The sequence below is a fragment of the Sylvia atricapilla genome, chromosome 1, assembly GCF_009819655.1.
Source record: "Sylvia atricapilla isolate bSylAtr1 chromosome 1, bSylAtr1.pri, whole genome shotgun sequence".
Classification (NCBI taxonomy): domain Eukaryota; kingdom Metazoa; phylum Chordata; class Aves; order Passeriformes; family Sylviidae; genus Sylvia; species Sylvia atricapilla.
Window position 1 is genome coordinate 77,994,760 of NC_089140.1, and position 27,898 is coordinate 78,022,657.

At 40.3% G+C, this 27,898-nt stretch overlaps 1 protein-coding gene across 1 annotated transcript in view; it reads left to right on the plus strand.

Moving 5' to 3' along the window:
- The window catches only part of MYO10 (myosin X), a 160,291-nt gene extending 141,253 nt beyond the window's left edge, over nt 1–19,038 (plus strand). Inside the window, 14 exon segments of the mRNA XM_066326351.1 lie at nt 736–831; nt 4,214–4,307; nt 5,087–5,142; nt 6,676–6,818; nt 7,262–7,456; nt 8,539–8,696; nt 10,014–10,137; nt 11,098–11,395; nt 12,091–12,298; nt 12,881–13,017; nt 13,805–13,925; nt 16,390–16,842; nt 17,217–17,408; nt 17,689–19,038. Of these exon segments, the coding sequence (XP_066182448.1) occupies nt 736–831; nt 4,214–4,307; nt 5,087–5,142; nt 6,676–6,818; nt 7,262–7,456; nt 8,539–8,696; nt 10,014–10,137; nt 11,098–11,395; nt 12,091–12,298; nt 12,881–13,017; nt 13,805–13,925; nt 16,390–16,842; nt 17,217–17,408; nt 17,689–17,799 (2,386 nt within the window). The 3' untranslated portion in view covers nt 17,800–19,038.
- Nucleotides 19,039–27,898: the final 8,860 nt, after the last annotated feature.

Here is a 27,898-nt window from a genome sequence, read left to right on the forward strand (position 1 = left end):
AGAGCTTGCATATATTTTTACAGAACAGAGATTTATGAGAATAGTAGAGCTGATAAGGAAATATAGACAATTAAAGAAATAGTAAGCTTCAGAAAAATACAGCAAAACTGCAAAAAGGAAATAAAGTTTAGTTCTTAAGCTACAGGGAAATCTAATGTCATACTTCAATTATTGCTAAAAATCTTCACAGTTATTTTTTATCAATACTTAAAACTAAAAATTAGAAATATGTAATTTTTCAGCAGATGAGTGCTCAGTTTTATCTGGAAGTGGTGTTTGGAATTGTCTTTATGCTGACTCACAACAACACAGAATCACTAATCCAATTTTGTTTGCTTTCAGTTTTCAATCTTTAACAGTTTTCGTTTTAGCACTCCAAAAATCACTTGGTTATGCCATCATTCAGAAATATATCCATTTCTTAACTCAGTTATCTATGCCTCACTTGGGGTTTGAGAATGCTTTGATTTTTCTTTAGTTCTTGGTAAAACGGGAACAGAATGGTCACTTCGGTGACCATTCATAGCAGTTTGAATATTTGTACTATGCAAGCAGAAAACACAGCTTTAGTTTGGCAAACTAATACTGGGTCTGATAAATCACGTTGTGAGTCTTACAAACAAACCTGATCACTTTGTTTTAAGTATGAGTAGTTTGTGAGCTCCTCAGCAGAACAGAATTTTCAGAATGTTGATAATCTGTAATGCTCAGTCGTGGTGTTGTCCTTTCTTTCAGAGAAATTGTTGATAATACAGGCAAAGAAAATGGTATTGATCTAATAATGAGTGATAGGACCTACCACTTAATTGCTGAATCTCCTGAAGATGCAAGGTATGAAAATCATTGGGCCTGTCTTCTTTTCCTTTTCTTTTCCTGTTTAACCTCTATGCCATTTTGTCTTCGGCTTGTCACTGATTTGTTTCACTACTGTCACAAAATATTCAGGCTGTGTTAAACACGTTGCATTTAACACACTTTTTGAAAGGCTTGCTGAGGAGAAAACCTTGTGGTGGACAATTACTGGGAAGAGTCAGATTGCCAATGAAAATTTACCTAGAATTTGGCTGTTACCCATGTGTTACTAGCAGCTTTCTGAAATACAGTTTGCCTGTAGAGAGGCAGTCGTTAGCCACTGATGCTTGGCTTATGGATTTCTCTGCTGTGTTTAGCTGCATTGATCAAATCAATATTTGAGACCCTGTAGTCTGCCTGTAATGAAGCACTTTTTTCTTAGGGGTGGGATCTGTTTGTTTAAGCAGAACATAAATTTTTTTCAGATAGAAGTTGTAATGCAGTCACTGTATTTTACAGCAAAAGCATATTGATGTAAGAGGAGTGTGTAAGAGATTATTTCCCTTTCTGCATATTTTAAAAGGGTCTTGCTTTTGTTGCTAAAGGATCCATATCTAACCATGGGGGAGGCAGGTGGGTGAGGAGCAAGTCTGACTTGTCAGGTCAGTTGTAGAGCATCTTTTAAAAAATCCCCATGCTACAGTTCGTGCAAGATAATAATATGCTTGCCTATAAAAATCAAGCATTTAAATAAAGTTAACTTAGTAATCAGAGCTTATTACCCATTGCCTTGCTGCCCCAAGGCCAGAATACAGTGTGCCTTTGTCAACATCACCTCAGCTACCTTGCTCAGAAGCCTCCAAAGTTCTTTTGTGTTCTGTTCTTTGCAAAGGTAGAATGCCTTCCTTTATCACAGGACCCTGAGTACAGATGTAAATGTAGCAATGCAAAATCCCTCCCCATGTTTTCAGGTATCCTTAAAGTTATCCATGAAATAACTTAGGAGCTTTCTAGCAGTTACTGTTAAGATTCTTTTGGGATGTAAGCATATTTTAAAATGAAGGCTTAGCTAAAGTCTCTTCTGCCAGACTTGTGTACATGCCCTAGGGACCAATAAGCAATTATCAGCACACAGACTTGTCTGTTGCCATGCATCTCCTTCATTTCTTTCTTAAAGGTGGAGGAGGAGACACTATACACTCTTGTTGTGTACAGTATGAATAACAAACTATCCAGATTATATTACCTTTTGCCAGTGTATTTCCTGATTCTTTTTTCTCACTCATCTCAGAAGACCTAATGAGGACATGTGTAAGGATTTGCAGACAGGCTTAAGTCAAAGCCTTGTTAACAAAGCATTTTGAAAAGTGAAGTATGAATCATCAGGCTCTGTTTGGTCCACATTTGCTATTGAAAAAAAATTTTGTACCTGGGCTAGATCAGGATCTGAGGTTGCTTTTTGTTCAAATAAAGGAAAAAACCAAGAAAAACGTGGCACAGGCCCCCAGAAGAGGAGTTACTATTATTGAAGAAGTAATGCTTCAGTGGGCAGCCACTGCTGAGGGTTTGTTCCTTTCAAATCCCTAGCCTTTTTCCTATTTCTGTGTTCTGGGACTCAGCTGAAAACAAAGGAGGTCCTGAGAGGGAAGAAAGCAAAAATAAAGTCTGCCTTTGTCTTCTGCAAAGTGCCATGATCCATTTCATTTTCATTTTTCACACAAAGATTAAATGAAATCAGGAAAACTCTGAATTGTTCTTTAAAATCCACCAATGAATTATCACTTGATGTGTATACAGTGCTATGAAGTGGTTTTCTTTCTTTTTTTCTTTTTGTATTGAAATAGAAGTTTCACTTTAAATACATTTGCAATTCCTGAGCCCAGAAAGGAAAGTTGAATTGGAAAGTTGAATTTAATTTGTGGGAATTTTCTGGTAGGCGAGGCTTAGTTTTCTTCAGTTTCTTTACTTCAGTTCCAGCTTTTCTTCAGCTGCTGGTTCCTCCTCTCTAGATGACAGCTTCTCTCTTTTTTTTTTTTTTTGTGGCATTGCCTTACAGCCAGCAAAGTGTTAAGCACAGCCTCTCTGTGGGTGTCTCTGAGTCTTAAAAAAGAATCAGAACTAAATATGTTCTCATCTGCTTTATGGTCTGGCACTCTCAATATTTTTCTTCACTGCTTGCACTGTTTCTAATAAAAGCATGAGCCAATAAAAAGAACTTAAGATATGGCAGGGATGGTACTGTTTGACAGCCTACACATTTTTTTTCAAGCTATTTTGGCAGTTTGGTTTCCAGAAATCTACATTTTGGGGGAACAGTTGGCTTCTGAATGCTGGAGTTAAGGAGGCAGCTCTTCAGTGTCCTACACAAAACTTCCATGACTAAAAGCAATCACAGAAAAGATAACTTCATATTTAAGTCCAGTAGTTGTGCAGTAGGTTGAGTGTCTGCTCAACCCTGTGGTGGCAGACGAGACTCCGCAGGAAAGTGAGGAGTCTGTTTTAAAGGCTGAGCTTTTGAGCCCTTTGAAAACTTGGCCCCAGGTGGTTTTCATTAGAGCGGCCAATTCATATCTCAAAGAATGGCATTCAGGAACCTGTTGAACAGGCCAAGCTCTGCCCTTAGATCTCAGTGGGATTCCTTAGAGCAGTTGAGCTTTATCATATACAAGTGCCAGAAGGATAGAGGTTTCCCAGAAGCAGAAGGTGTGGTTGGAATTAAATCCATTTGCAATTGCTGCTCAGGACTAGGGGCTGAAGCACTGGAAACCTCTCTGCCACTTTTCCTGTTGTGGATATATACATTTCCACTGGAGTGGCACAAATTTGTTCATCCTTCCAGCAGCTGGATTTTTCAGTGCTCTGTAGAGAACAAAAAATTGTAGAGGTATTTGCTTGTTTTTTTTTTTTTTTTTCTTTTTTTCCTCTCAGTTGTGTTTCTGCAAAGAACTCAATGGACTTGGGTGGTCTTTGCAGAAGTGTCACTGTAAGAAATTACTACCAGTCATGCTATCAATGCAGCACAATTTATATTCTGAAGGTTGGAATCCCCATTAAAGGCTTTGTGTGTAGCTAGCAATGTACCCCAGATGAAACATGTGGAATGTGTTATAAAAGCTCTCCAAGCATTCAGATGTTTCAGTGTCCTTACAGCAGTTTTTCAGAGATGCCACGTAATGTACAAATACTTTTTGTCAGAGAGAAGGGTATGACACCAGCTTGGCTGGGAGATCTGGAGGGGCTTGCTTGCGCCCAGTGTTACCTGAACTGACATAAAGCCTTGCTGCTTTTATGCCTGTTGACAAAAGGAATCTTAAGCAATTTCAAAAACCTGCAGAACCTGCTAGATCTCTGCAGAACAAAGGTGACAGAAGGCTTGTGCAGAGCCAAAATTTTACTTACACTGCTGCCTTTCTCTCCCCAGCCAGTGGTTCAGTGTACTGAGTCAAGTCCATGCGTCCACAGAGCAGGAGATCCGGGAGATGCATGATGAGCAGGCAAATCCACAGAATGCTGTGGTAAGTCTAAATTGGAAGAACTTTTCAAACCAAATGTTCTTAGAAAACAGGGGCACTGTGGTCACCAAAGCTTCTGAGAGTCACAACATACTGTGTTTAAATGTGGTGGTAGCTATGACACTGGCTAGACACTTCTATGTCTTTGGTCCTGTAGCTGTACAAAGAGACAGTGTGACTTCTGACTCCTCTCCCATCATTCACCTTGATGAAAAATGACTGTTGGGTTTGGGGGTGTTTTTTTCTGGTCCTCTTCCCTATCACATTGCAGTGAATGCTTGATTTTGAAATTTTGCAAATGTACTGTTAATGAGTAAATTAAAAACCGAGGAGTTAAAAATCTGAGATTTCTCTGATCCTGCATTTATCATTCTGTACAACATACATTGGTAATTAATAGAATACATTTGGAACCTAATATCAAGCAAATGAAAACAAAAATTTCTGCTTAATGGCTTGAGAAGTTTGCTTTGAGAGGATGCCATTTATATTGGGATGGTAGTTTTCAGTGAAAAATTCAAGCATGTTTGGAAGCATAGGAAAGAGCAGTTTTTGAGCTGCCTCCATCCTTACTACAAATAATCTATTACTAGATCTATTTATCGAAGTCTCTTAGTTTTCCTCTCAGCAGTTTTAATGTTTAAGAGAAACTGATGCCCAAACCTGCAGTTCATTTTGCTTGACCAAAGCTGCTGTTTCTTTCTCTTGTCTCTCAGAAGAGTACTGTGAGTAATGTAATAGTGAATGTCTTCCTCATTTTCTGGTTGGATATTTGTTTATAGGGTACACTCGATGTAGGACTAATTGATTCTGTCTGTGCTGCTGACAATCCAGACAGGTAAGTCAGAACTGCGCCTGGTGACTTTCTTGTTCTTCTGTCTCTATCCAAAATCAGACACTTCATACTTTAGTCTCTATACTCTACTGGCCAACCATGTATTAAAGTGATTCACTATTGCCTCCCATTTCATAGCACTAAACACCACATGTTAAAACATGGAATAGGAATGAATGGTGCTTTTGGGGGAGGCTTTCTGTGACACTGCTTCCTACCTGAACTCTCAGCTCCTAAAGTGATCCAAAACTGGAAGATTAAATATTTCTTTCATTTATACAAGTAATGCTCCTGAAAAAAAGAATAGCTTATTTCTGAGTTCTTATGTAATGTACTAGGCAGAAAAATTCATAATAATTTATTTTGCTGTTCAGCATCTCCTTCATGAATGTTGTATTCTTCAGGGATGAAAATTATTTCCCCAGAATAAAAATGTCTTATAACAAAGAAGACCGCGCAGCATGAAAACAACAAAAATATTTGGGTTATTCTTAGTTCTTGAACTACTAACTAATGGTGTTTAGGGAAATAAAAAGCAATCTGGGTTCAGACTACGACTGGTTTATAAGGTTACTGGATGTAGGTGTTATTTGAACTGTGGGGACTCAATCCAGTTTCTCCTCATTGTGTACATGTGTAAAACAGCTGGTTTTAAGTTAGTGCTTTGTTCTTGGCCTGCCAAAACACTTGTATCACAAGTAATAGTGAATTTATAAGCCCAGGTTTCCTAAACAATACAACAGAAATATCCAGAGCTTCCACAGTTTTAAATTAGCCTGTCTTCTGCATTAAGTTAATGCAATAAGTTAAGCATTTATCTTGTAAACATTTTTCACTTGGATTTTTTTAGTCTTGGAGGGGGGGATTTTATGTTATGTTTTGGGGGTTTGCTCCAGATGAAAAAATGAATGGTAAAGGGTTAAAGCAAGTATTGTAGGCTGAGGAACCTGCCTGTCTGATCCAGAGAGCCATCAGCACGCTTCTCTTGGGCTAGTTCTTCATGCTTCAGTGAATCCTGGTGTAGGATTGGGTAAAAGCCAGACTCTCATTAAAAATAGATTGCATTCTCTGTGAATTGGGTTGCACTGCATTAAAAATAAAAGAATTCATGTTCACCCGCTGCTTTACTATAGACCTTTGTATACTGTAGTTTGTTTTAGTTAATGTAGCTACTGACTGAAGCAGACACTCTAAATAGATCTCACCCTGAAACAGTTCTGATTCACATGCAAAGCTGATTAAAGTTTGGAAGTTTTTCTCACCACAGATTTATTTTGAGATATGACAAGTCGCAATTTAATGTGAACTTTCCCACCATTCATAGCCATGCATTTTGGTGCGAATGTAACATAACAGAGTCTTTTCAAATGCTTAATATTTTTCTTTAGGTGATAACTAAATAATGCATTAGAGGTAGAAAATATTTGTCTGGATAGAAAATGCAAACAATGAACAGTTTTTATAGTTATGGGCGGTGAGATAAACAGTATGTATGCTGATTATAAAGGTTGTTTCAATTGTCATTTATTTTCATAGACCCAATTCATTTGTGATCATCACTGCTAATCGTGTTCTTCACTGTAATGCTGACACTCCTGAAGAGATGCATCACTGGATAACCCTGCTCCAGAGGTCAAAGGGGGACACTAGAGTGGAGGGACAAGAATTCATTGTGAGGGGTAAGAACTGAGTGGAGCAGTAAAAAGTAAATAACATCTGTTATGCTTTGAAGAGATTGTTCCCACAATACAATGTGGGTAATATGCCAACATGATTAGTGTTGCAGCCTCATCTTTGTGTGGGGGACTTCACTCATAAATTAAAACAACTGAAATTATATTCCTTGCTGTGCCATGTAAGAAAAAACTGTAATGACAAATTATTTTTTTTGTAAGTTGACAAGGTAATTCTTCTAGTGAAACACCAAAATTGAAAGGTTTTCATATTAATTTTATCTTTATAATTTCATTGTTTGAGAATTTTACTCTGTTGTTTCATATGTGAGCTTATCAATTCACACGTTATCGTTGCTGTTGGAAGTATACAACTAACTTTTAGCAACCTACTTTTGTCCAACTCCATTCAAGAAAAAGAAGGGTGATTCAAATTGTGTCCTTAACAGGGTGGCTACACAAAGAAGTAAAGAACAACCCAAAGATGTCCTCATTAAAACTAAAGAAGCGTTGGTTTGTTTTGACGCACAATTCTTTGGATTACTACAAGAGTTCAGAGAAAAATGCTTTGAAATTGGGTACACTGGTCCTGAACAGCCTCTGCTCAGTGGTCCCACCTGATGAAAAAATCTTCAAAGAGACAGGTAATTGTTTGCTCCTATTCAAGTAAGCCTTCTATCCTTTTAGCTAGTAATGCAAGAAACAATGCATAAGGATATTCTAAATGGATTATTATGGGTGCAGTTCCATGAACAAATCCGGTTCCCAAGTCACTGAGGTGTTTTACAGGGAAATACTGGGTGAAAAACAAAGGTAATGTACAGAGGAGTAAAATTTGTTTTCACCAGCATTCAAATTCTCACAGACTGACACTGCTGCCCAAGTTAGTGTAAACACTTACCTTACACATCAAAGACCAGGGGAAAGACATGGGTAGCACTCTCCTCATACATTATTTTTATGTGCTGAGGAACTATGAGGGCCAACACTGGAGCTGGTATAGGGAGATGCAGAGTAAGAGTGCAGTTTGTGGTAACCTACATACTACACCTGAATCAGCTCCACTGTGCACTTTCAGAACTGGTTTTCAACTCAGGAGCGTCTGTTTGCAAATGAGAAGCGACTGTTGACAGTCCTGTATTATCTCATTGGGGTCACTGACACTTCAAAGAGGCTTTCACTAGTGAAAAGATGAAACACATTTCCTTTTACTGAATCTCTTTCATAAAAAGCCTATACACTGATGCAGAGAGAGAATTTGAACTGAAATGCTCTTCCTGTCATAGTTTCCACTTCATTGGTGTAAAGTTAAAGACAGAGTTTGTGCGTTATGCCAGTTTGTACGTGTGCCACGGACTATGAAAGGCTCTGGCATACAAAGCAAGTCTGTCTCAGATTTTCCTGATAGAGACAGAACTGGAGAAGTAGGGCCCACAAGCTACAAGAGCCTAAGAGTATTCCACAGTATTAACAGTGTTGTCTTACAGTGATTTTTACTAAGATTACTGGGTAAAACGGGGCTGCATGATGCAGAGTTGTAGTCTGAGGTTACTCCTAGGCTTCTTTAAAGGAGAAAATCTCCTTTAATACCACAATATCTGTATTATGATACTTGATAACTCACACAACTTTAGTTCCTGAAGGACTGCCAGCATGATCCAGGGTCCAGCACTCGGTGTCTGCTGGGCTGCAGCTTTTATGATGACCAGTTTCGCTGTTGTGCCAGGTTACTGGAACGTGACCGTGTACGGACGCAAACACTGTTACCGTCTCTATACGAAATTGCTTAATGAGGCGACCCGCTGGTCAAGTGCCATCCAAAACGTGATTGACACAAAGGCACCCATTGATACTCCAACTCAGCAGCTCATTCAGGATATTAAGGTAGGCACAAGCTGGATGGTGTGGGGTAAGAAAGAATGGTTCCTTAAATCTTTGTTTGGGTTTTGCTGTATTGGGCAATGATGCAGAAAATTACATTTTAATTACACAGTGACATGGACTAAAATTGTGAAACCTGAATGTATTCTCTGACCTGATAAAGGAATTTCTGTCTAAACAGTAGAAGAGCAAACTTTGAAGTGCAGCTTGCAGGGCAAGAGGGATAACTTTTTTCCATTAAAACAGTAACAAGTTTTACTGGTTTGTGTAACCTGACAGACATGGCTACACCTGGCACTAGAGCACTTTGTGCAGGTCCATGAGTTAGCAGACATGTTTGGCTCAGTCCACAGTGAACAGCACACCAGAATGTGAACTAAACAAACTAAACAGCTCTTCTGACCTTTTTTTTTTTTTTTTATTTATTTTTTTTATTTTGGTCATTATGATCCTTTTCCTTTTATAAGATAGCATAGGCTAAGCATCTCATATCTCTGTGATGAGAAAAACATTCAATTAATACTTACTGTTTTATGATCTCATTAGACAGTGCATGCACAGCCAGAGAATGTCTTTCTGGAGCTTTTTGCTAATGTGCATTTATGAGAGAGGATGATGATTCTCACAAGAGATCAAAGAAATAGGCAAGAGGGGAGAACTGCTACTGACCTTTTCCCTTAGAGAGTGCCACCTGTTCTCTCATGGAAAAGAGGTATTAAGTTCTCAGCTCCAAGATTTTGAATGCTGTTCTTCAGAGCAGGAGAAATATATGGAACTCAGGACTGATAGAACATCATCACACATCTCAAACTGAGCCTAAGAAGAGCTGTAAGAGCTGTATTTGGATGTCAGAGTGGGTGTACCAGGTTTGCAGCAGCACTTTGGACTATTTTGTTTGGTAGCTTGTGCCATTTCTAACTGAAAGGCCTATTAGTTATGCTGGAGAAATACTTTTAAATAAAACTTGAATACAGATGTCGTACTTCCCATTATGAATTACTGGAGCAAAAATGAGTATAAAATGAAAAGACACTGCAAAAATTGTTATGACACTTCATTTTGGTGTCCTGCAGCTCTGCTGTAGTTTGGTTTTTTTACTGCACAGATAAAGCAACCCTATCGAAGGCTTGAGGTTAGCAGGTACTGAGCATTCATAGTGCACAGCGTGCCATGGCAGCCACAGCACTCACAGCTGGATTTCACACCAAATAATGTTGGTAACACTTGATTGCTCAGTTTTTATAATCAACCTAAGAGCACAAAGCATTGCATTATTCTTAAAGCTGGACCTCAAATCCTGGTTTTTTCTTACCCCAATAGGAAAACTGCCTGAATGCTGATGTGGTTGAACAGATTTATAAGAGGAATCCTATTCTCCGTTACACTCATCACCCATTGCATTCACCATTACTGCCACTGCCATATGGGGACATCAACCTAAACTGTAAGTTTTCCAGTAATAGAACCAGTTTTCCTTATGAAAGGCTAAACCAGAGGATGGAAAGTCTACAGTGAAGTAATGGTGACAAAATACATGTTTTTAATACAAATAGACAAGTTTCCCTGTTCTCTTTTGAGAATAGCAGTTTGCCAACACAGAGTCATGGGGTTGTGGTGTTCCTGCAAAAGTGTTACAGAAGGGAAGGTCGCCATTGTTTTCAGCAATACAGCTAAGAAGACTGGGTTTGAAAAGTCTTGCACTGAAATAAGCAACTAAACCTGATTCACTCAAGTCTCCTTGAATCATATCCTCCTCCTCAAATTATTGTTGCATCCTACCCCATGCAACAGCAACCACAGCTTCCAACTGACAGGTGTATGCTTTATCACATGGGATAGAAAGCCTTATTTATAGGAAATGACATTTATGAGTGCACATAAGTGTAATTTATGCTTTGTTTTAGTCCCTGAAATTAATAATCTTTTTTAATCTTCTTGATTCAAACACTAATTTAGAAGTCTCTTTTGAATGAATGGTTCAGAGCTATTGGTGATTGTGAACTTGGTGTCCTTATAAAGGATTTGGTTACCTTAATTTGCAACTGCATATTAAACAAGATATTACTCAGACCACAAGTTTCATCCTTGGGAGGAGGGTGGTAGGTTAATGTGGAGTGTGATATGGCACTTCAGTAGTGTGACTCGCTCTGAAAGAAAATCTCTCTTTCACAAGAAATAATCAATCAAGATACAGCTTTTCAGTTATTAAATTTGGAACAAATCTCAATAGCAAATTAGCTCATAAAATGAGTTTTTATCATACATTTGAAATGGAAAATATAGATTCTAGTATCCTGCATAACAAGGGTCACAGAGTAGCATTAAGCAATTTCCACATCAAGCCTGAGTGCTTTTTCTTTCAAATCTCAGTCTAAGCACATTTCTCTCAATATTTCTTTTGCAGTGCTGAAAGACAAAGGCTACACAACTCTGCAGGATGAAGCCATCAAGATATTTAATTCTTTACAGCAGCTGGAGTCTATGTCTGATCCCATCCCTATAATCCAAGGTGTCCTCCAAACAGGACATGATTTGCGACCTCTCCGAGATGAGCTCTACTGTCAGCTCATCAAGCAAACCAATAAAGTGCCTAACCCTGGGAGCGTGGGGAACCTCTACAGTTGGCAAATACTCACCTGCATGAGTTGCACATTTCTGCCCAGTCGCAGCATCCTCAAATATCTCAAGTTTCATCTCAAAAGGTGGGAACCTTTGATCTGATAAAGCACCACAACTTGTTAACAGGGTTTAGATATGTAGAAGTGAGAATTAAAGATGTATTCACTTAGCAAACTGCCTATGTCAAACAGTGAATCTAAAAAGAAAATGTTACAGGAAAAGTGTGCGTGAGTTGGTCTGGATGGAATTTGAAGAATCAAGCAAAATGCCACAAAGTTGAATGCACAGATTGTTTGGCAAAAGGGGCACTGTAAACTTACATGTTTTTCAGCCCATATCCCCAGGTCCCATTCTCAATTGTCCAAACCAACCTGTTGAAACTTCTTCATCCTGCTTACCTTAATTTTATGAGATACGCATCATGCACATAAAAGAACAGGATCGTATTAAAACGTGTATTTGAGGTACAAACCTATGATTGGAAATCTGTTTTTAAATTATTAGTAAATATTAAATAATAATAAATCACTGTTGACAGTTCAGCATTAACCAGAATGTGGAGTTCCTCTTGCTGTGTTGCAATGAAAGAATGCAGAGTGTGTCATTAGCAAAGTTAGTCCACCAGCAGACTCAGTAATTTAAAAGCTTTGTCTGTACTTGGAATGTGTCAATTAAATAGTGTACTAGATACAGAAATACTCTCAGGGGAAAAAAAAAATCTCAAATTAGAAAACTTCGCAGACTGGCAGCTTAAAATAATGTAACTTTTGTCTCACAGGGTTCGTGACCAGTTTCCAGGAACTGAAATGGAGAAATACGCACTTTTTACTTACGAATCTCTGAAGAAAACCAAATGCAGAGAGTTTGTGCCATCGCGAGATGAAATTGAAGCACTGATTGCCAGGCAGGAGATGACATCCACAGTTTATTGCCATGGTGGGGGCTCCTGTAAGATAACAATCAACTCACACACTACAGCTGGAGAGGTGAGAAGTGGTGACAGAATGTCTTTGGAACAAAGTCAGTGTGTCCCTTTACATGCCAGTCCCAAGCAGCAGTAGTGTTACACTTGGAAGCACTGGGGCTTTCTCTGCCAGTCTCTCCTTTCTGGGAAAGAAAAGCTTCCAGTGCTGTCCCTCCCCTCAGTGTGTTCTGGAGAAATCCCTGTGATTAAAACTGTCTTTGTGCTGCAGAGGATTTCCCAACTATAGTTCCTTCTTACAGGAAGAATTACAGGAAAGACTAAGCAACTAAGGAGAGAGCATTATTGGAGGAACTTTAGTAGACATTGGTGTGTATGAGAGCCAAGATGCTTCCTAAAGAAGGAGCTCTTGCTGAGCTGGTGAAATATAGGGGGTTATATCTGGCCAGGAGATAGCATGTACATATTCTGAAAGAATGAAAAATCACAGTGGAATTTGACAACAATTAATAATGCTGATGAGGACACGTTAATAATGTTTTTAGCCTAATGTAAAACCTAACTATTTTTTTTTTCTGAATATCTGTCTTACTCTGTGGTACTCTTTTTCCATGCTACAGTTTTTTCATGTTCTCTTTTTCATTAGGTGGTTGAAAAGTTAATTCGTGGCTTGGCCATGGAGGATAGCAGAAATATGTTTGCTTTGTTCGAATACAACGGAACTACTGATAAAGCAATTGAAAGCAGAACCATTGTAGCTGATGTCTTGGCAAAGTTTGAAAAGTGAGTGTACCTCTCCTTCTCTCTTCACTCTAATAAGTAGCAATTAAAAAAATTTCCAGTGTCAGTAATGCTGAATTTTCTCTTTGACTTGCTTGTTTGTGATGATGCAGCTGAATTAGACACGTGGCGATTTCTCGAACAAAAAGATCTCTTTTTCAGTTTTCTTAAAGGACTTAATAGCCACCTATCCACTTGTGTTAGTTTTCCTCTGTCCTGACACCAGTAGAGTAGTATTTCTCATCACTATTTCCACATTTTCTTTTCCACTACTACAAATTATTCCACCATTACTGGCAATGTGGCTGTCACAACTGAGCTCCAGGCAGTCAATGCCATTCCGACTGCTATCAACTTCACATGGAAGTCACCACAGTACAGCTCACAACATTTCTCTTACCAGTAAAATTGAAACCACTCATAAGATGTAAGAAAATGTAATACAAGTTTAAAACCTGTTTGTCATCCTTACTTTTTATGCATGGCAGTCAGCCCCCTTTATCCACATAAAAACAGAGAAAAAAGGAATGTTTTATAACAGGACAATAATGTGACTTTTATTAACATCTGACTTATCTAAAAATCGACATTTATTAAGAGAATATGGGTTAGAAACCATTTATTTGAGAACTGAGTCAACATTTGTCCTTGATTTTGCTGTAGGCTCTAAATACACAGAAACACATAGAGCAAAGTGTTCTTCAGCTGATGCCTTGCTTAGATTCCACAGGTGGCAATTGAGAAGAGTTTGATTTCACAGATCTGGTCTCTCTCCATCTTAACGATGCAGGCTTGCTGCCACTGCTGAAGCTGGGGAGATGCACTGGAAGTTCTACTTCAAGCTCTACTGCTTCCTGGACACAGAAAACGTCCCAAAAGATAGCGTGGAATTTGCCTTTATGTTTGAGCAGGTAAGGAATAAAGGTTCTGTTTTGAGGCACTTTTAAGAGGAGGAAAAAAAGCAAGAGATGTAGGCAGCACAGAGAGAGTTTTGATTTTGCTTCTGTTCAACTAAATGCACTACTACTCAAGCATCAAGAGCAAAGGATGCTTTTCAGTGGTCAAAATAGGCCTATCCTGACATAAGTGAAGCATGTCTTTCTCTAGTTTTATGTTTCTTACTTCTGCATTACTTGTCAATTGCTTTCTGTGTAGTGGTAGAAAAATAGATAACTGGATCTAAGCAGCATAAAAAAGAATAATATTTGCTTTTAATTTTCCTCTTAAACCATTTTCTGAAGAAATTCTAAGAAATAAAAAAAGTGTCACTGGCAACAAATTAATTCATAAGAGACACCTGCTGGCAACTGTACAGAACTAATTGAGCAGTAGCTTTTTATCGTTTAAAAAACTGATCATTTCATAGGTACCATAGTATAATAGTCCAGTCTCAGCAATAACAATAAGACAGCTATGATGAACAGAAATCCCCTTAGTGAACATGCTGAGCTCAGAATGAGGCTACACTGCAAAAAATAAATTGATTAAAAAGTTAAATTGATTTCTAATGAAAATTAAATGCATCAGCAGCTGGATTTCTGTTATATCAATCCATGTAGTTACTCAGAAACTCACTGATGGCATTTATTACTGTTGATTGATCTTCTCCTGTTCTATTATATTGCAAATGATGAAAAATTCTTCCAGTAGTCAGCTTCCTCTAGTGGGCACTAGACTGATCAAATTTCTATATAGAGTTAAGATTTCTGGCTCTTTGCAACACCAAGACACTGACATTCTGTTGGTAAGCAAGACTGCTGTGATCAAGGACTGACGTACCTCAATTTCCATACATATGAAGGGTTTTCCCCTTCTACATCTTCCCTGTAATGGAGTATTTCTTCCTTGTTCAGTTTAGGTTTTAAGGCACTATATTACATCACAAGTCTACTAAAAGTCTCCTTCCAGAGCCTACAACTGTAGCTCAGTCCAGAACTGTTTATTGTTGGCTGAAGGATCTGGGCGATAGGTTGCCTTGGTTGGGCTTAGAAATACGGCCATTCTGTCTGTCTGTTGTTAACTCCAGGGGAGTCATCTGGTATCTCTGTTTGGGATGAACTTCAAATGGCAAGAAGAAAATCTATGAGAACTCTGCATACAATCTGCTGCGTTACATTTTTGGCTTAAGAGGCAGATTCAGGCAGTTTTCTGTATGAACAGCTAAGACAAGCACATTTGCTGAAGCAGATTGTTTTCATGGAGCATTCTGTGCTGACTGCTCCTTAGCCAAATACTTTATGCCTTGCCAAAACCAGTAGCATTTGTTAGAAAGCATGACATTCAGTCCCTACCAGCAGTATTACCACAATAACTTGAAGAGGTAACATTACATTCTAACATCAATTCTATTCTGTTTTTTCTAATTATCTGCTTTTGATGTCAGTCATGAATTTTTTTCAGACAGTTATGAAAATTCCATTCTGTCATCAGTTTTAACTCTGCAGTCTCCATTATTTTAAAGTCTGAATCCTTTAATAACCATAAGGTGCTGAAGAAAATCTTTTCGTTCTTCTTCCTCATTAAAATACTGTCTTTCCATTTCTAAAAGACAGCTCTTTCTTCTGCATGTGTACAATCTCAGGTAAACCATTTTTCATATTTAAAGGCACACTTTGTACACCTAAACAAACTAGTTGTTACTTAGCTGTGAATTATCTCTGTGTGTTTACTAAACTTGCAATTCCTGGATCTCCAGATGCGATGCGTGTTTGTTTCCTCTACTCCTGTCTTATGAAAGAAAGCGCTTAGCTGCTGCACATTTTCACAGGTTTGAATGAGTGTGCAGAGAGCTGGGATTTTGAAGAGTCTTCTTGGCTCAGAATCTCATCCCTGATGCTGCAGAACCCTGTAATATGCAAATGTTGTTCTAACTTGATTTGGGATCCATTGAAGATGTATTGTTTCCCCTCAGTAAAATTACAAAGCTGTCCTAGAGCTTGGCTGGTTTGGCTAGAAACATCAGTTTCCACAGCCAGATTACTGACAGCAGTAAACAAAACTGGAGACCTGTTTCTTCGTAATGCCCCTGAACATAGATGGCTTCTTCTCACTTAGATATTTAGATCCTGTTTTCTCCCCTTTACATTTTATTTTCCTTTTTCATAGTTCAGTTACTCTTAGATATGGGAGTTCACTAAAAGCTGTCCTAGTAATAGTGATTCCCATTTGGCAGGTTCCTCAGTTGCCTTGCAGTTCTTCTGGTAAACCTAGTCTTATCCAGCTTAAATTTGCCAAGAGATTTACCCCATTTGATTTATTTGATGGATCATTTATTTCAGGTCCTGGGTTTGCCTGGGAGTAAATCTACTCCCCTTGTTTTTCAGATTTCTTTCAAAGGCTGCTTTATAAAAAAACGACCTTTTTTCCCCTTGATAGGCTCATGAAGCAGTGATTAAAGGACATTATCCTGCTCCTGAGGAAACCCTCCAGGTCCTTGCAGCTTTGCGTCTTCAGTACCTTCAGGGAGATTACACTGTGCACACTACCATACCAGAACTGGAGGAAGTCTATCCCTTGCAAAAGCTGAAGTCTAGGATTACACAGTCGACCAAAACATTTACTGCATCAGAGAAGGCCGAGAAGAAACGAGCCAGCTTTCTTGAAGGAACACTGCGGAGGAGTTTCCGCAGTGGCTCTGTCAGCAAACAGAAGGTTGAGGAGGATCAGATGTTAGACATGTGGGTCAAAGAGGAAATCTCAGCTTCCAGGACTAGTATTATTGACAAATGGAAAAAACTCCAGAGGATGAATCAGGAGCAGGCCATGGCAAAGTACATGGCTTTGATTAAGGAATGGCCTGGCTATGGTTCAACACTCTTTGACGTAGAGGTAAGACCATATGAACATTCAAACTACAGCTTATACTGTATAGGTGATGATTTCATTCCAGAGCAGTGAAACCATAAATACAGTATCACAATGCTCAGACAGCTGATGTAATAAACTTTGAGCTATTAAAAGCCTACTCCCATTGGCAAGCACTGTAGCTATTTAAATCCACCAGTTAGCCATAAAACAGAGGGACAGAATACTGTTCTGACAGGTTGCAAACAAGTATAAGAAATATTAAAGGCTCCATTTAAAGAGGGACAAGAAATATGCACTTTTTAACAAATGGTTACAGACAAAAACATCAACAGTAAGAAGTGTTGTGTGGTTCCCGCTGTTTCCCTTGCTGTTAATTTACTTTTTTTCTTCTCTAGTGTAAAGAAGGGGGATTCCCACAGGAGTTGTGGCTTGGAGTCAGTGCTGATGCAGTTTCTGTCTACAAGCGTGGGGAAGGAAGGCCTCTGGAGGTGTTCCAGTATGAACATATCTTGTCATTTGGTGCTCCACTTGCCAACACCTACAAGATCGTGGTGGATGAAAGAGAACTGCTTTTTGAAACTAGCGAGGTAAGAGCACGGTAGTTTTGTTTATTGTGGTCTTCCTGTTCTGATAGCCAGGACACTTAGTAATTCAAGTAACGGCTGCAAATGTTAGAGATTTGTTCAAGATCCCTGTAAAGCTCAAGGGAAGACAGAATGACATGGATAGAAGTGCTGAGTATTTTTATTTGTTTAGCTGCAAAAGGGTTTTGTTGAAAGCTTGACAGTTTTATATTGTTAGTGTCCAAAGAAATTCATTCATATACTGTTACCTTACTAAGAACTGTGCTCTTCATGCTGTTGGCAGGTGGTTGACATTGCGAAGCTGATGAAAGCTTACATCAGTATGATCGTGAAAAAACGCTACAGCACCTCTCGATCCGTGAGCAGTCATGGAAGTCAGGGCAGCTCCAGGTGAAAACAAAACCAGTTCTACTGTGCCCTAAATAGAATATATCACTCCTTGGCCTCAGAACGACCTGGGGACGTTGATCACCTTCGTTGACAAGCTAATCAAGAACCAGAGTTTCAATGGAAAATACCTTCAAACTATGTTTTAGAAAGACTACAGGGAGCAGGGGAAAATCAGCTGAAATAGTCACATACTAGAACTGCTGGCTCAATCAAAACTTTCCAAAGCATCATTATCTTCAGTTGATGTAACAAATGCCTTAAGACTTGATCCACTGCAATATAAGCAGTAATAAGTGCCTTACAATATTAAGCCTAACTTGTATTGACCTAAAGTTGCTGATAAAAGTCAAGAGGATTTCCTTTGTCCTTTCAGAACTCTGAAAACAAAGTTATATTCATCCATTCTGCACTAATCTATTGGCCTGTATACAGGTGGGAAGGGGGAGGGAAGAAGAGCAAGGTATATTTTTTTGGAGCGCTGCTGGCAGCTTTCCTGATGGACGCCAACACTTTGTTTCCCCTTGCTTCCATGGATGTGCACACTGTGCACGTGTGTTTGAGCTGTCAGTAAAATTTGACAAATTTTATTCTGTATTTCACAAGTCTTTTGAAGCAAAGGGAATAAGTATGTGCAATGGTGTAAACAGTCTTTCTGTACATTTTAATAGTTCAGAGTTATAGTTGTTACAATTGTATGGTTACTTTATAAGCAGTTTTATTAACAAGTAATTCCAAAATTTTCATACATTGATTTTACTTTTGCAAATATATATTACCATATAAGTAGCAGAAGTCTGCATTCTGTATCTGCTGTATGATAAAGAGAGATGTAGCTGAGAATATTTATAGACTACCCTAATACAGAAATACAGTTACCAGTTCAATTCTCCATAATGTCAGCTTAAGTTTTTAATATTAATTTTTTCTTTGAAAGACATCACTGTTTTATACTTCTGGCTGGACTCCTCAACCCAGACTGACTGCCAAAGGCCAGAGCCCTTCAGAGTTGAATAGAGAAGGCAACCTTTTACAATGCAACTGCTTTAATACAGAGTTCTCTATTTTACCTGGTTGCCTGATGAAGGTTCTTGACAGTACCCTGTAAATAAATTGGGGAATATCAGCTAATAATAATTTGATTTTGGACTTTTATTTTTGTACAGAAATACTGTAATATAAGGCAAAACCTTGTTCAAAGGTATCTTTTTGTCCACAGAAAAAAAAAAAAAAAAAAAAAAAGAAACCTGAAAAAAACTTACTGTTGTTTAAAACCTCAGCCTTTAAGGAATCATGCCTACTTACTGGGGAAAAAAAAGTCCAGCAATAAAGAAAATATGTGTAATGGGCTCTGTTTCTACTTCCTACTGAGTCAGACTTGCAAGAAAACTCTAATTTCCTGTCTTCTCAGGAGGCAAACCTACAGCACAGGCTACATAGGTGTCTGCGTGTGCGTGTGTGTGCTTTTGCTTGGAAAGGTGCGTGTGTTTTGTGCTGTTTTGGAGCAGGTGCCCGTGTCCATTCAATGTGTCTTTGCATGACATAGAGGGAAGGACTGCATAGCAATTCCATGCCACACAGAATGTGCAAGTGAAGCTTTTGCTATTTATGTAGCCCTGATGAAAGATGGCTTGTTTTAATTAGCCAGCCCCATCATGGCAGTGCAGCATGCACTGCCCTCATACTGTACATAGCCTTTGTAGACTACAAGGCTTGCTCTGAGAAATCCTCCACCCTCCTCCCACTGCCAGATACTTCCAGTCACTCCATCTGTGACACCACCCTTCAGTCCCTAAAGGCTTGCTAAATCACACTACTAATATATTATACCCACCCTCCCAGAAAAGGTTAACTTACTTTAAGGATGACAAGAAGAATGAAAGAAACTATAACTTCAGTATGTTAGTTACACACACAGAATATCTGAGGTTGACTTTTCTTTTTTTAATTTTTCTCATACGCAAGTTGTTTAGAAAGAATTTAGCTGCTCCTGGAAAGGCATCTTGGAATGGCACAATTTATATATTTCAGCCAGCACAGCAAAAAAGTTCAATTTTGCCTGTGCATAAACATGCTCAGAGAAGTCCCTGCACATCAGCATAATCAGTAATTGGCTAACAGTCCAGGAATACACAAGGTGACAGTCTTGTACAGGGTCACAGTCTTGAGAAGCAGACAACACTACCTGATTCATGTGCCTCCTGACTGACTTCTGGATGCTCTCAACCATTTGGAGGGATGCTTGCTCTCGGTCAGTACACAGAAGTGCCTGTCACTACATCACTGTAATTAAGAGCTGAGCTTCATTCATGCCAAGTCTATCAACCTGCTGTGCAAATCTTAGTCCTCAGTTACTGAGGCAAAGAGAAAAAATTCATAGTTGTCAATGCTCAACAGAATGAATGCACAGATTATCAAAATGAACACCTGAGTTTGGAAGTGGAAAGCTTGTCCATGCACTTGGAACAGACCCCAGTTGTTGAACTGTCACTCATTCCCCTCTGGAAGATGGTAGTTACCCCAGGTGGTTACACCAACTCTCAAAATCCCTCTGGGAGCTCATAGTGGGTTCCCAAGCCTTGGACTGCACCTGGTGGAATACAGCCTCACTGAGGAGAGCCCTGGAGCCCACCAGCCAGGCACCCTGCAAGAGCACAAGGCTGGGCAAGAAACCGTGCAGTCAGGCCTGGGAACAGTGTCAGCTGCAATGGAAATAAAATTGTATAGCTTCATCTTAGTATGCCCTTAAATCATAAAATTGCAGAATGGTTTGGGTTGGAAGGGACCTTAATGATCATTTAGTTCCAATCCCTTTGTTGTGGGCAGGGACACCTTCCACTAGATCAGGTTGCTCAGGGCTCCATCCAATCTGGCCTTGAACACTTCCAGATATGGGGCATCCACAGCTTCTCTGGGCAGCCTGTGCCAGTGCCTCACCACCCTCACAGTAAAGAATTTCTAATATCTAATCTAAACCTGCCCTCTCTCAATTTGAAGCAATTTCCCCTTGCTCTGTCATTACATGCCCTTATAAAAATTCCTGCTTCAGCTCTCTTGCAGTCCCCTTTAGGTACTGAGGCTGCTCTAAAGCCTCCCTGGAGCCTTTACTAGTTAGAACGACCTCAACTCTTCCAGTCTGTCTTCATAAAAAAGGTGCTCCATCCCTCTAATCATCTTTGTGGCTCTCCTCTGGACTGAACTGGCCGTGCCTCAATTCCTCCTACATCTTCAGGCTTCTGTCTAGCACTTTCCCTCTGCCTCATAATACAATACAACCATTTGTCTGGGTGCCAGAATTCTTAATAAACTTAATTACAGAAGCTATGCAGAGGAAATTGCTTCACCCCAGAAGTGTTGCATCAGAAAGCTGGGTTTCAAGCCCTACATTTCTGAGGCATTACATGTACTCACAGGTCTGCACCAGCTCAAATGCCCCACACAGGCATGGTACAGCACTGCCAGTCATGCTGGCCCAAGTCCATTTTACAGAAACATGGCCAGAACAGTGTCTGCTTTTTCAATGCTGGCAGACTCTCTCACAGCACATGCACTTCACATCGTTTACGACTCTGTGAAGTAAGTACAAAAGGGTACCAACCACATATGACAGCACTGTCCTGAATAAAACTAATTCTTTGTGGAGCCCAGCCCTAGAAAGTCACTGCATTTCACTCCACAACCTCGCATAACATCACAACAGACACAAGGCCTTTGGTGCAATACAAAAACTCCCCGTGTCACAACAGCCTTGGGAAGCCAGCAGAAGAGGGCAGCAGCGATCCAAGAAGTGAACTATACACAGAGCGGTTCCACCTGTACTATGAATTTACCTCGTCTTTATCAAGAAGTTGGGGTAGCAGAGGCCACAGGGAGGGAGTCTTCTCATTGTTCTCGCTCTCCACCTGTCACAAACAACTGTGTCAGGTCACTCAAAGAATCACCAGCTAAAAGGTACCAGCAAAAGCAGGTTTAATATTAAAGTGAAAGCATGACAAAATTTGTTTATAAAGGTTTGCCCTACTGCTTACTAGATGGCTAAAGCGCACAGAGAAAAATTGGACTAAAATCTAAAATCAATCAATCTAAATCTAAAATCTACCAAAAGCAACTTACTTGGGGGCTGGGGATGAAAAAAGGGTAAGAATGGGAAAGGATAAGAATAAAAAGGAATGAGGGAGACCCCCCTATTATTGAGTCACAAGGTTCAGAGTGGACCCCTTTGACAAACTTAGTCCCAGAAGTGACCAGTGGTTTAGGCCTAAATGTTTAAACCACACTTCAACTTAACAGCATTTACTTGATAGCCTAATTCAATTTAACAAAACAATTTAACAAAAGATTCTACAGAATTTACTACAAGCATGACAGTAACTCACAGGCTTAACTTACTTACTAATCTAACATATTTAAGAATCTAAAAGACCAATATTCAAAGTATATTTTCTATGGCATATTCACACTTGCATGCACACAGACGTAAAGGAGTATGTACCTGGGAAAATTTCCTCTTGAGTTCAGCTCATGTTGGATGCCTCTGCATCTTTTCAAGGGGCAAAGGGTTGAACCTCAAGCAGTGGGGGTATCACCCAAGGTCTGTCACAGGCTCTAAGTACAGCAAATTTGAGAGTTCACTGACCCTGAGAGGCCCCACTCAGAAGGAGGCTGCTGATTGCAACCCACTGTGGTCCTGGAGAGTTCACAAGGTCTCACTTAAGACTGATGCTTATAGGGTTGCAAGAGAGCTGGCTTAAATGATAGTAATTTTCCATCCTGGCAGCAATTCAGGCCAGTAATTTCTTTGAAAGTTTGATAATAAAAACACTGTTCCACTTCAGTTGTTTTTCAGGCAAGAAAAATAATTTTCTAAGGGTGTTTGTTAAAAAGCAGCAGACAGCCCAAGTTCCTGGGAACAGTGTTTCTGATGAGCTCAAGAGGAATTTAGTCCCGGTGTTATTTCCTTTTTCTGGCATAAAATTTCATTTTTCCTTTGCTCCCTGACACCCACACAGACTTCTTTCGGCAGACAGGAATCCAGCTCCTGATATTACCAGCTGACCAACAATAAGAGGGACAGGAACCGGGAGAGGGCCAGACTTGCCAAACGTTTAGGAAAGGGGAGAACTATAGTAACCTATCTACTAGCAAAAAGAGGCTTAAGAGGGGACACTTCAATGAAACACAAGCAGACAAAACCTCAACCACTAGACAGGACTATGGGGTATCCCTCTGCGCCCCCACTGGGATATGAAATACTTCTGTTAAGTGCCTGTACACCAACACAGTCGTGGAAACAGCAGGAGAAGCAAGAGCTCTGTGTGCAGTGACAAGGCTTCGACCTCACTGCAGTTACAGGGATGTGGTGGGAGAGTTCCCACAGTGGAATGTTGCCATGAAGGGCTACACACTGTTTAGGAGAGACAGACCAGGCAGGCACGGTGGTGCAGTTGCCCTCTCTGTGAAGCAACCCTTGGAATGTGTTGAGTTCTGTCTCAGGGTGGATGATGAGCAAGTCAGGAGCTTATGGGTCAGGATAAAAGGGCAGACAAGTAAGGCTGACACTCTATGGGTGTTTGCTCCACGCTGCCTGACCGGGAGGACAAAGTGGGTTAGGCCTTCTACAGGCAATTACAGCAGCCTCAAAGTCACAGGCTCTTGTTCATGTAGAGGACTTCAACCACCCTGGAATCTGCTACACAGCAGAGTACAGGCTGGTGGATCCTGGAAATCAGTGATTTCTCCCTGCCACGGATAGTGGAGGATCCACAAGAAATTGTGTGCTGCTCACAAACAGGGAAAGCCTTGTTGGAGATGTGAGGGTTGGGTGCAGCCTTGGCTGTAATTGCCATGAGATTGTGGGGTTGTAACAGGTGAGGAGGAAGAAGGGCAGCAAGTAGGATTCCAACCATGGACTTCAGAAGAGCTAACTTTAGCCACTTCAGCGACTTTCTTGGAAGAACCCCATAGGAACAGGCCTTGCAGGGAAGAGTGGTCCAAGAGAGCTGGTCAATATTCTGGAGGATCACTTCCTCCAGGCTCAAGAACAATGCATCCTGATAAGCAAGAAATCAGGCAAAGGGAGCAACACACCTGTTGGATTAAAAAAGAACTGCTGTCATTACTTATATGCATATTTCCCATATGCATACATCGAAAATATACACGAGATGGAAGCATGATGGTCAGGCCACTTTGAATATAGAGAGGTTGTCAGAGTAAGCAGAAATTAGACAAGCAAAGTCAAGTCCCATCTGGAATTAAATCTGGCCAAGGATGTCAAGGAAAAGAAGGGCTTTTACAAATACATCAATAACAAAAGGAAACTAAAGGAGAATGTGGAACTGTTACTAAATGGAAGGGGTCACTTGCTGAATGCCTTCTTTGTATCAGTCTTCACTGACAAGATCAGCCCTCAGGGATCTCTGACCCTGGAGAGAAGGGCAAATGAACATCAGAAGGAAGACCTTCCCTTAGTCAAGGAGGATTTGGTCAGAGAACACCTAGACAAACTTGAGACCCACAAGCCCATAGGCCTCGATGAGATGCATCTATGAATTCTCAGAGAGCAGGTGAGAGATCATAGCAAGGCTGCTAATGACCACCTTTGAAAGTTCATGGAGATCAGGAGAGGTGCCTGAGGGCTGAAAGCAAGCAAACATCACCCCAGTCTTAAAAAAGGGCAAGAAGGAGGACTCAGCCTCACTTCACTCCACAGAAAGGTGATGGCGTGCCTGGTTCTGAAGTGGCAAAACAAAGCTGGGAGAAGTGGCCAATACAGAAATGGACAAAGAACTGTCTAAAATTCAGCAAGGGCAAATGCAGAGTCCTGCCCCTGAGGAAGAAAACCTTATGCACCAGGACAGGCTGGGACCTGACCTGCTGGAAAGCAGCTCTGTGGAGAAGGACCTGAGAGTCCTGATGAACAACAAATTGTCCATGAGCCAACAGTGTGTCTTTATGGCCAAGAAGGCCAATGTGATTCTGGGATGCATTAGGAAGAGCCTTGCCAGCAGGTCAAGGGAGGTGATCCTGCCACTCTGCTCAGCTCCAGTGAGGCCACATCTGGAATGCTGTGTGCAGTTCTGGGCTCCTCAGTATGAGACATGGAGCTCCTGAAGCAGACCCAGCAGAGGGTGAAAAAGATGATTACAGGACCGGAACATCCCTGTTATAAGGAAGGCAGAGGGAACTCGACCTGTTCAGCCTTCAGAAGAGAACTGAGGTGGAGTCTTATCAATGTTAATAAGCACCTGAAGGGAGAGTGTCAAGAGGATGGAGTCAGACTCTTGTAAGTGCCAAGCAGCAGGACACAGGGCAGAAACTGATGTACAGGAAGTTCCACCTGAACATGAGGAAGGACTTTTTTACTGTGCAGGTGTCTGAGAACTGGGGCAGATTGCCCAGAGAGGTTGTGGAGTCTCTCTTACTGGAGATATTCAAGAATTGTCTGGACACAATCCTGTGGCATGTGCTCTAGGGAACAGGGATGACCCTGCTTGAGCAGGGAGATTGGACCAGATGACTCACTGTGGTCCCTTCTAACATGATCCATTCTGGAAAACATCCTCTCATTTGAATGCATTAGAATTAAAAAACAATAGGTTCTGATGAAATTCCATCTTCAAGTCCTGTTTTCTCAATCATAAGGAAGGCTCTTGCATGCACTCTGCACAATTCCATATAAAGGAGACTATCTATTCTGCATTCTGAAAGACATTTCCCTTTTTTCTTACACCCTACATTCTGAGAGAGTATCTCCCCATCCATACTACCACATTCAGATGTCTAGATACAGTGCCAATATCTAGTTTACCTAGCCATTTCTCTCACTAGGAACTTCTCAGTTTACTAAAGCTAATATTGCACCTAATGTTTTTACTTAGATCACTCTTTCTACAAATAAAGCCAAAATGTCCAAACTTGCTGATTCACAGTGATTTTGATTCTTTCTCAACAATGACAACTCCTGTATGAGCTAGCCTGTTTCATAACCTCCAAACAAATGCTAGACTCAGGTTGCTGGCCTGCTTGGCCTGCTCTCACGCAAAGCTGACCGAAGAGCGGAGCTAAACCTATAAAGTCATTATCGATTCTCCACCACATACAATCAAACAGGTAATGCCATCTAAGAGATTACAGTAATTAGCTCCAAAATTAGATCCATGAAAATCGATTATTCTTACTGATCTTCTACACAGCATGATTACACAGACAAGAAGATCAGCATAGTTTGGTGTTAAACACCTATAAATTGTTGCATAAATATTTTATGAGATTTCTGTACAGTACTATATCTGTGCTAAAAAAACTTGTTTTAAGTGGCTTAACTGGCTTTGACCATAGCTGTTGAGCCCTACATTTTCTTCTTCAAACTCTCTTGTCCCAAGTCCTAAACAGTCACATCAGAAATACTATTCTTTCTAATAACTTAAGATTTATAAATATTTATGATTGCTAAAATAAGTGTATATAATTGCTACATTATCTTAATTCTATAAAACCTGGATTCAAAAAAGAACAACACTGCATTTGAGCATGGAATATTTACTATTGTCCTTGCACACTGTGACCAAACAAAAACCAATATCTGATATGGGAGATATTAGAGCTTCCTGATCATGATCTCTGTTACAGAAAACATAAAATTGAAGCATCATTCTTCCATACATTAATTCATTGTTGAGTTCTACTCTTAAAGGTTTGAGTTCACAGGCATTAAGAAGCATAACCTCTAGCAGTGAGGGAAAAAATGGCAAATACTAGCATTTTTTAATAAGAAGCAGCATCGATACTCATATATTTTCATCCCTTGCGTTAAATTTTTCATCTTATGCCACCTGGTGTTATGCACCTTGTATTGGGTTTGCATGGCAAGGTTCTTGTAGTGGCAATGGGAAGAAGGAGGGGAACTACAGGGATGACTTCTGTGAAAAGCGGCCAGAAGATTTCCCTATGTCTGCAGAGCCAATGTCTGCCAGTTCCAACACAGACCTGCTGTTGGCCAAGGCCAAGTGCATCAGTGATGCTACATCAGTACCTCTGGGATAATATATGTAAGAAGGGGAAAAAAACTGCTGTGCAACAGCAAGTGGGAGACAGGAAAGAGAATATGTGGGAGAAACAACATTGCTGACACCAAGGTCAGTGAAGAAGGAAGGGAGGAGGTGGTCCAGTCACTGCAGCAGAGATTCTCGTGCAGCCCATGGTGCAGCCCATGGTGGGGTAGCTGTCCCTCTGCAGCCCATGAAGGTCCAGTGATCCAGAGATCCACCTGCAGCCCACGGAAGACCCCACAATGGAGCAGGTGGCTGCCCAAATGAGGCAGTGACCTTGTGGGAAACTCACAATGGAGCAGCTTTAGTGGCAGGACTTGTGATTCCACAGAGGACCCTCACTGGAGCAACCTGTTCCTGAAGGACTGCACCACATGAAGGGACCCTATGCTGGAGCAGGGGAAGAATGTAAGGAATCCTCCCCCTGAGGAGGAAGGAGCAGCAGAGACAACATGTGATGAACTCACTGCAGCCCCCATTCCCTGTTCCCCTGCACCACTGTGGGGAAGAGAAGGATGAGAAATCAGGAGTAAAGTTAAGCCTGGGAAGAAGGGAAGCATGGGGGGAAGTTGTTTGGAAAGCATTTTTAATATCTGGTTTTATTTTTCATTCTTTGATTGGTAATTAAACTAATTTCTCAGTGCTGAGTCTGTTTTGCCTATGACAGTAACTCGTGAGTGATCTCTCCCTGTCCTTATCTTAACTGCTGAGTCTTTCATTATATTTTCTCTCCCCTGCCTAGTTGAGGATGGGAATTATGGAGTGGCTATGTGGGCATCTGGCACAAAGCCATGGTCAAGCTACCACACAGTTTTAGTTTACAAGGTCAGTCAGGTCCCATGTATTCCAACTGCCCAACAGATAAATATTTCAGTGGAATACAAGAGTATTTTGAAATTCACCAACTTGTACATACAATACTTTAAAGACATGCAACAGTCCTAATTGTATTTTGCATATCACAGGACAACACTTAAAGCACTCCTGTTCCATAGTTAAATATTATATTACAGTTAAATAAAAGAACAAAGAGCTTGGGATGCAGTTTCAAACTAC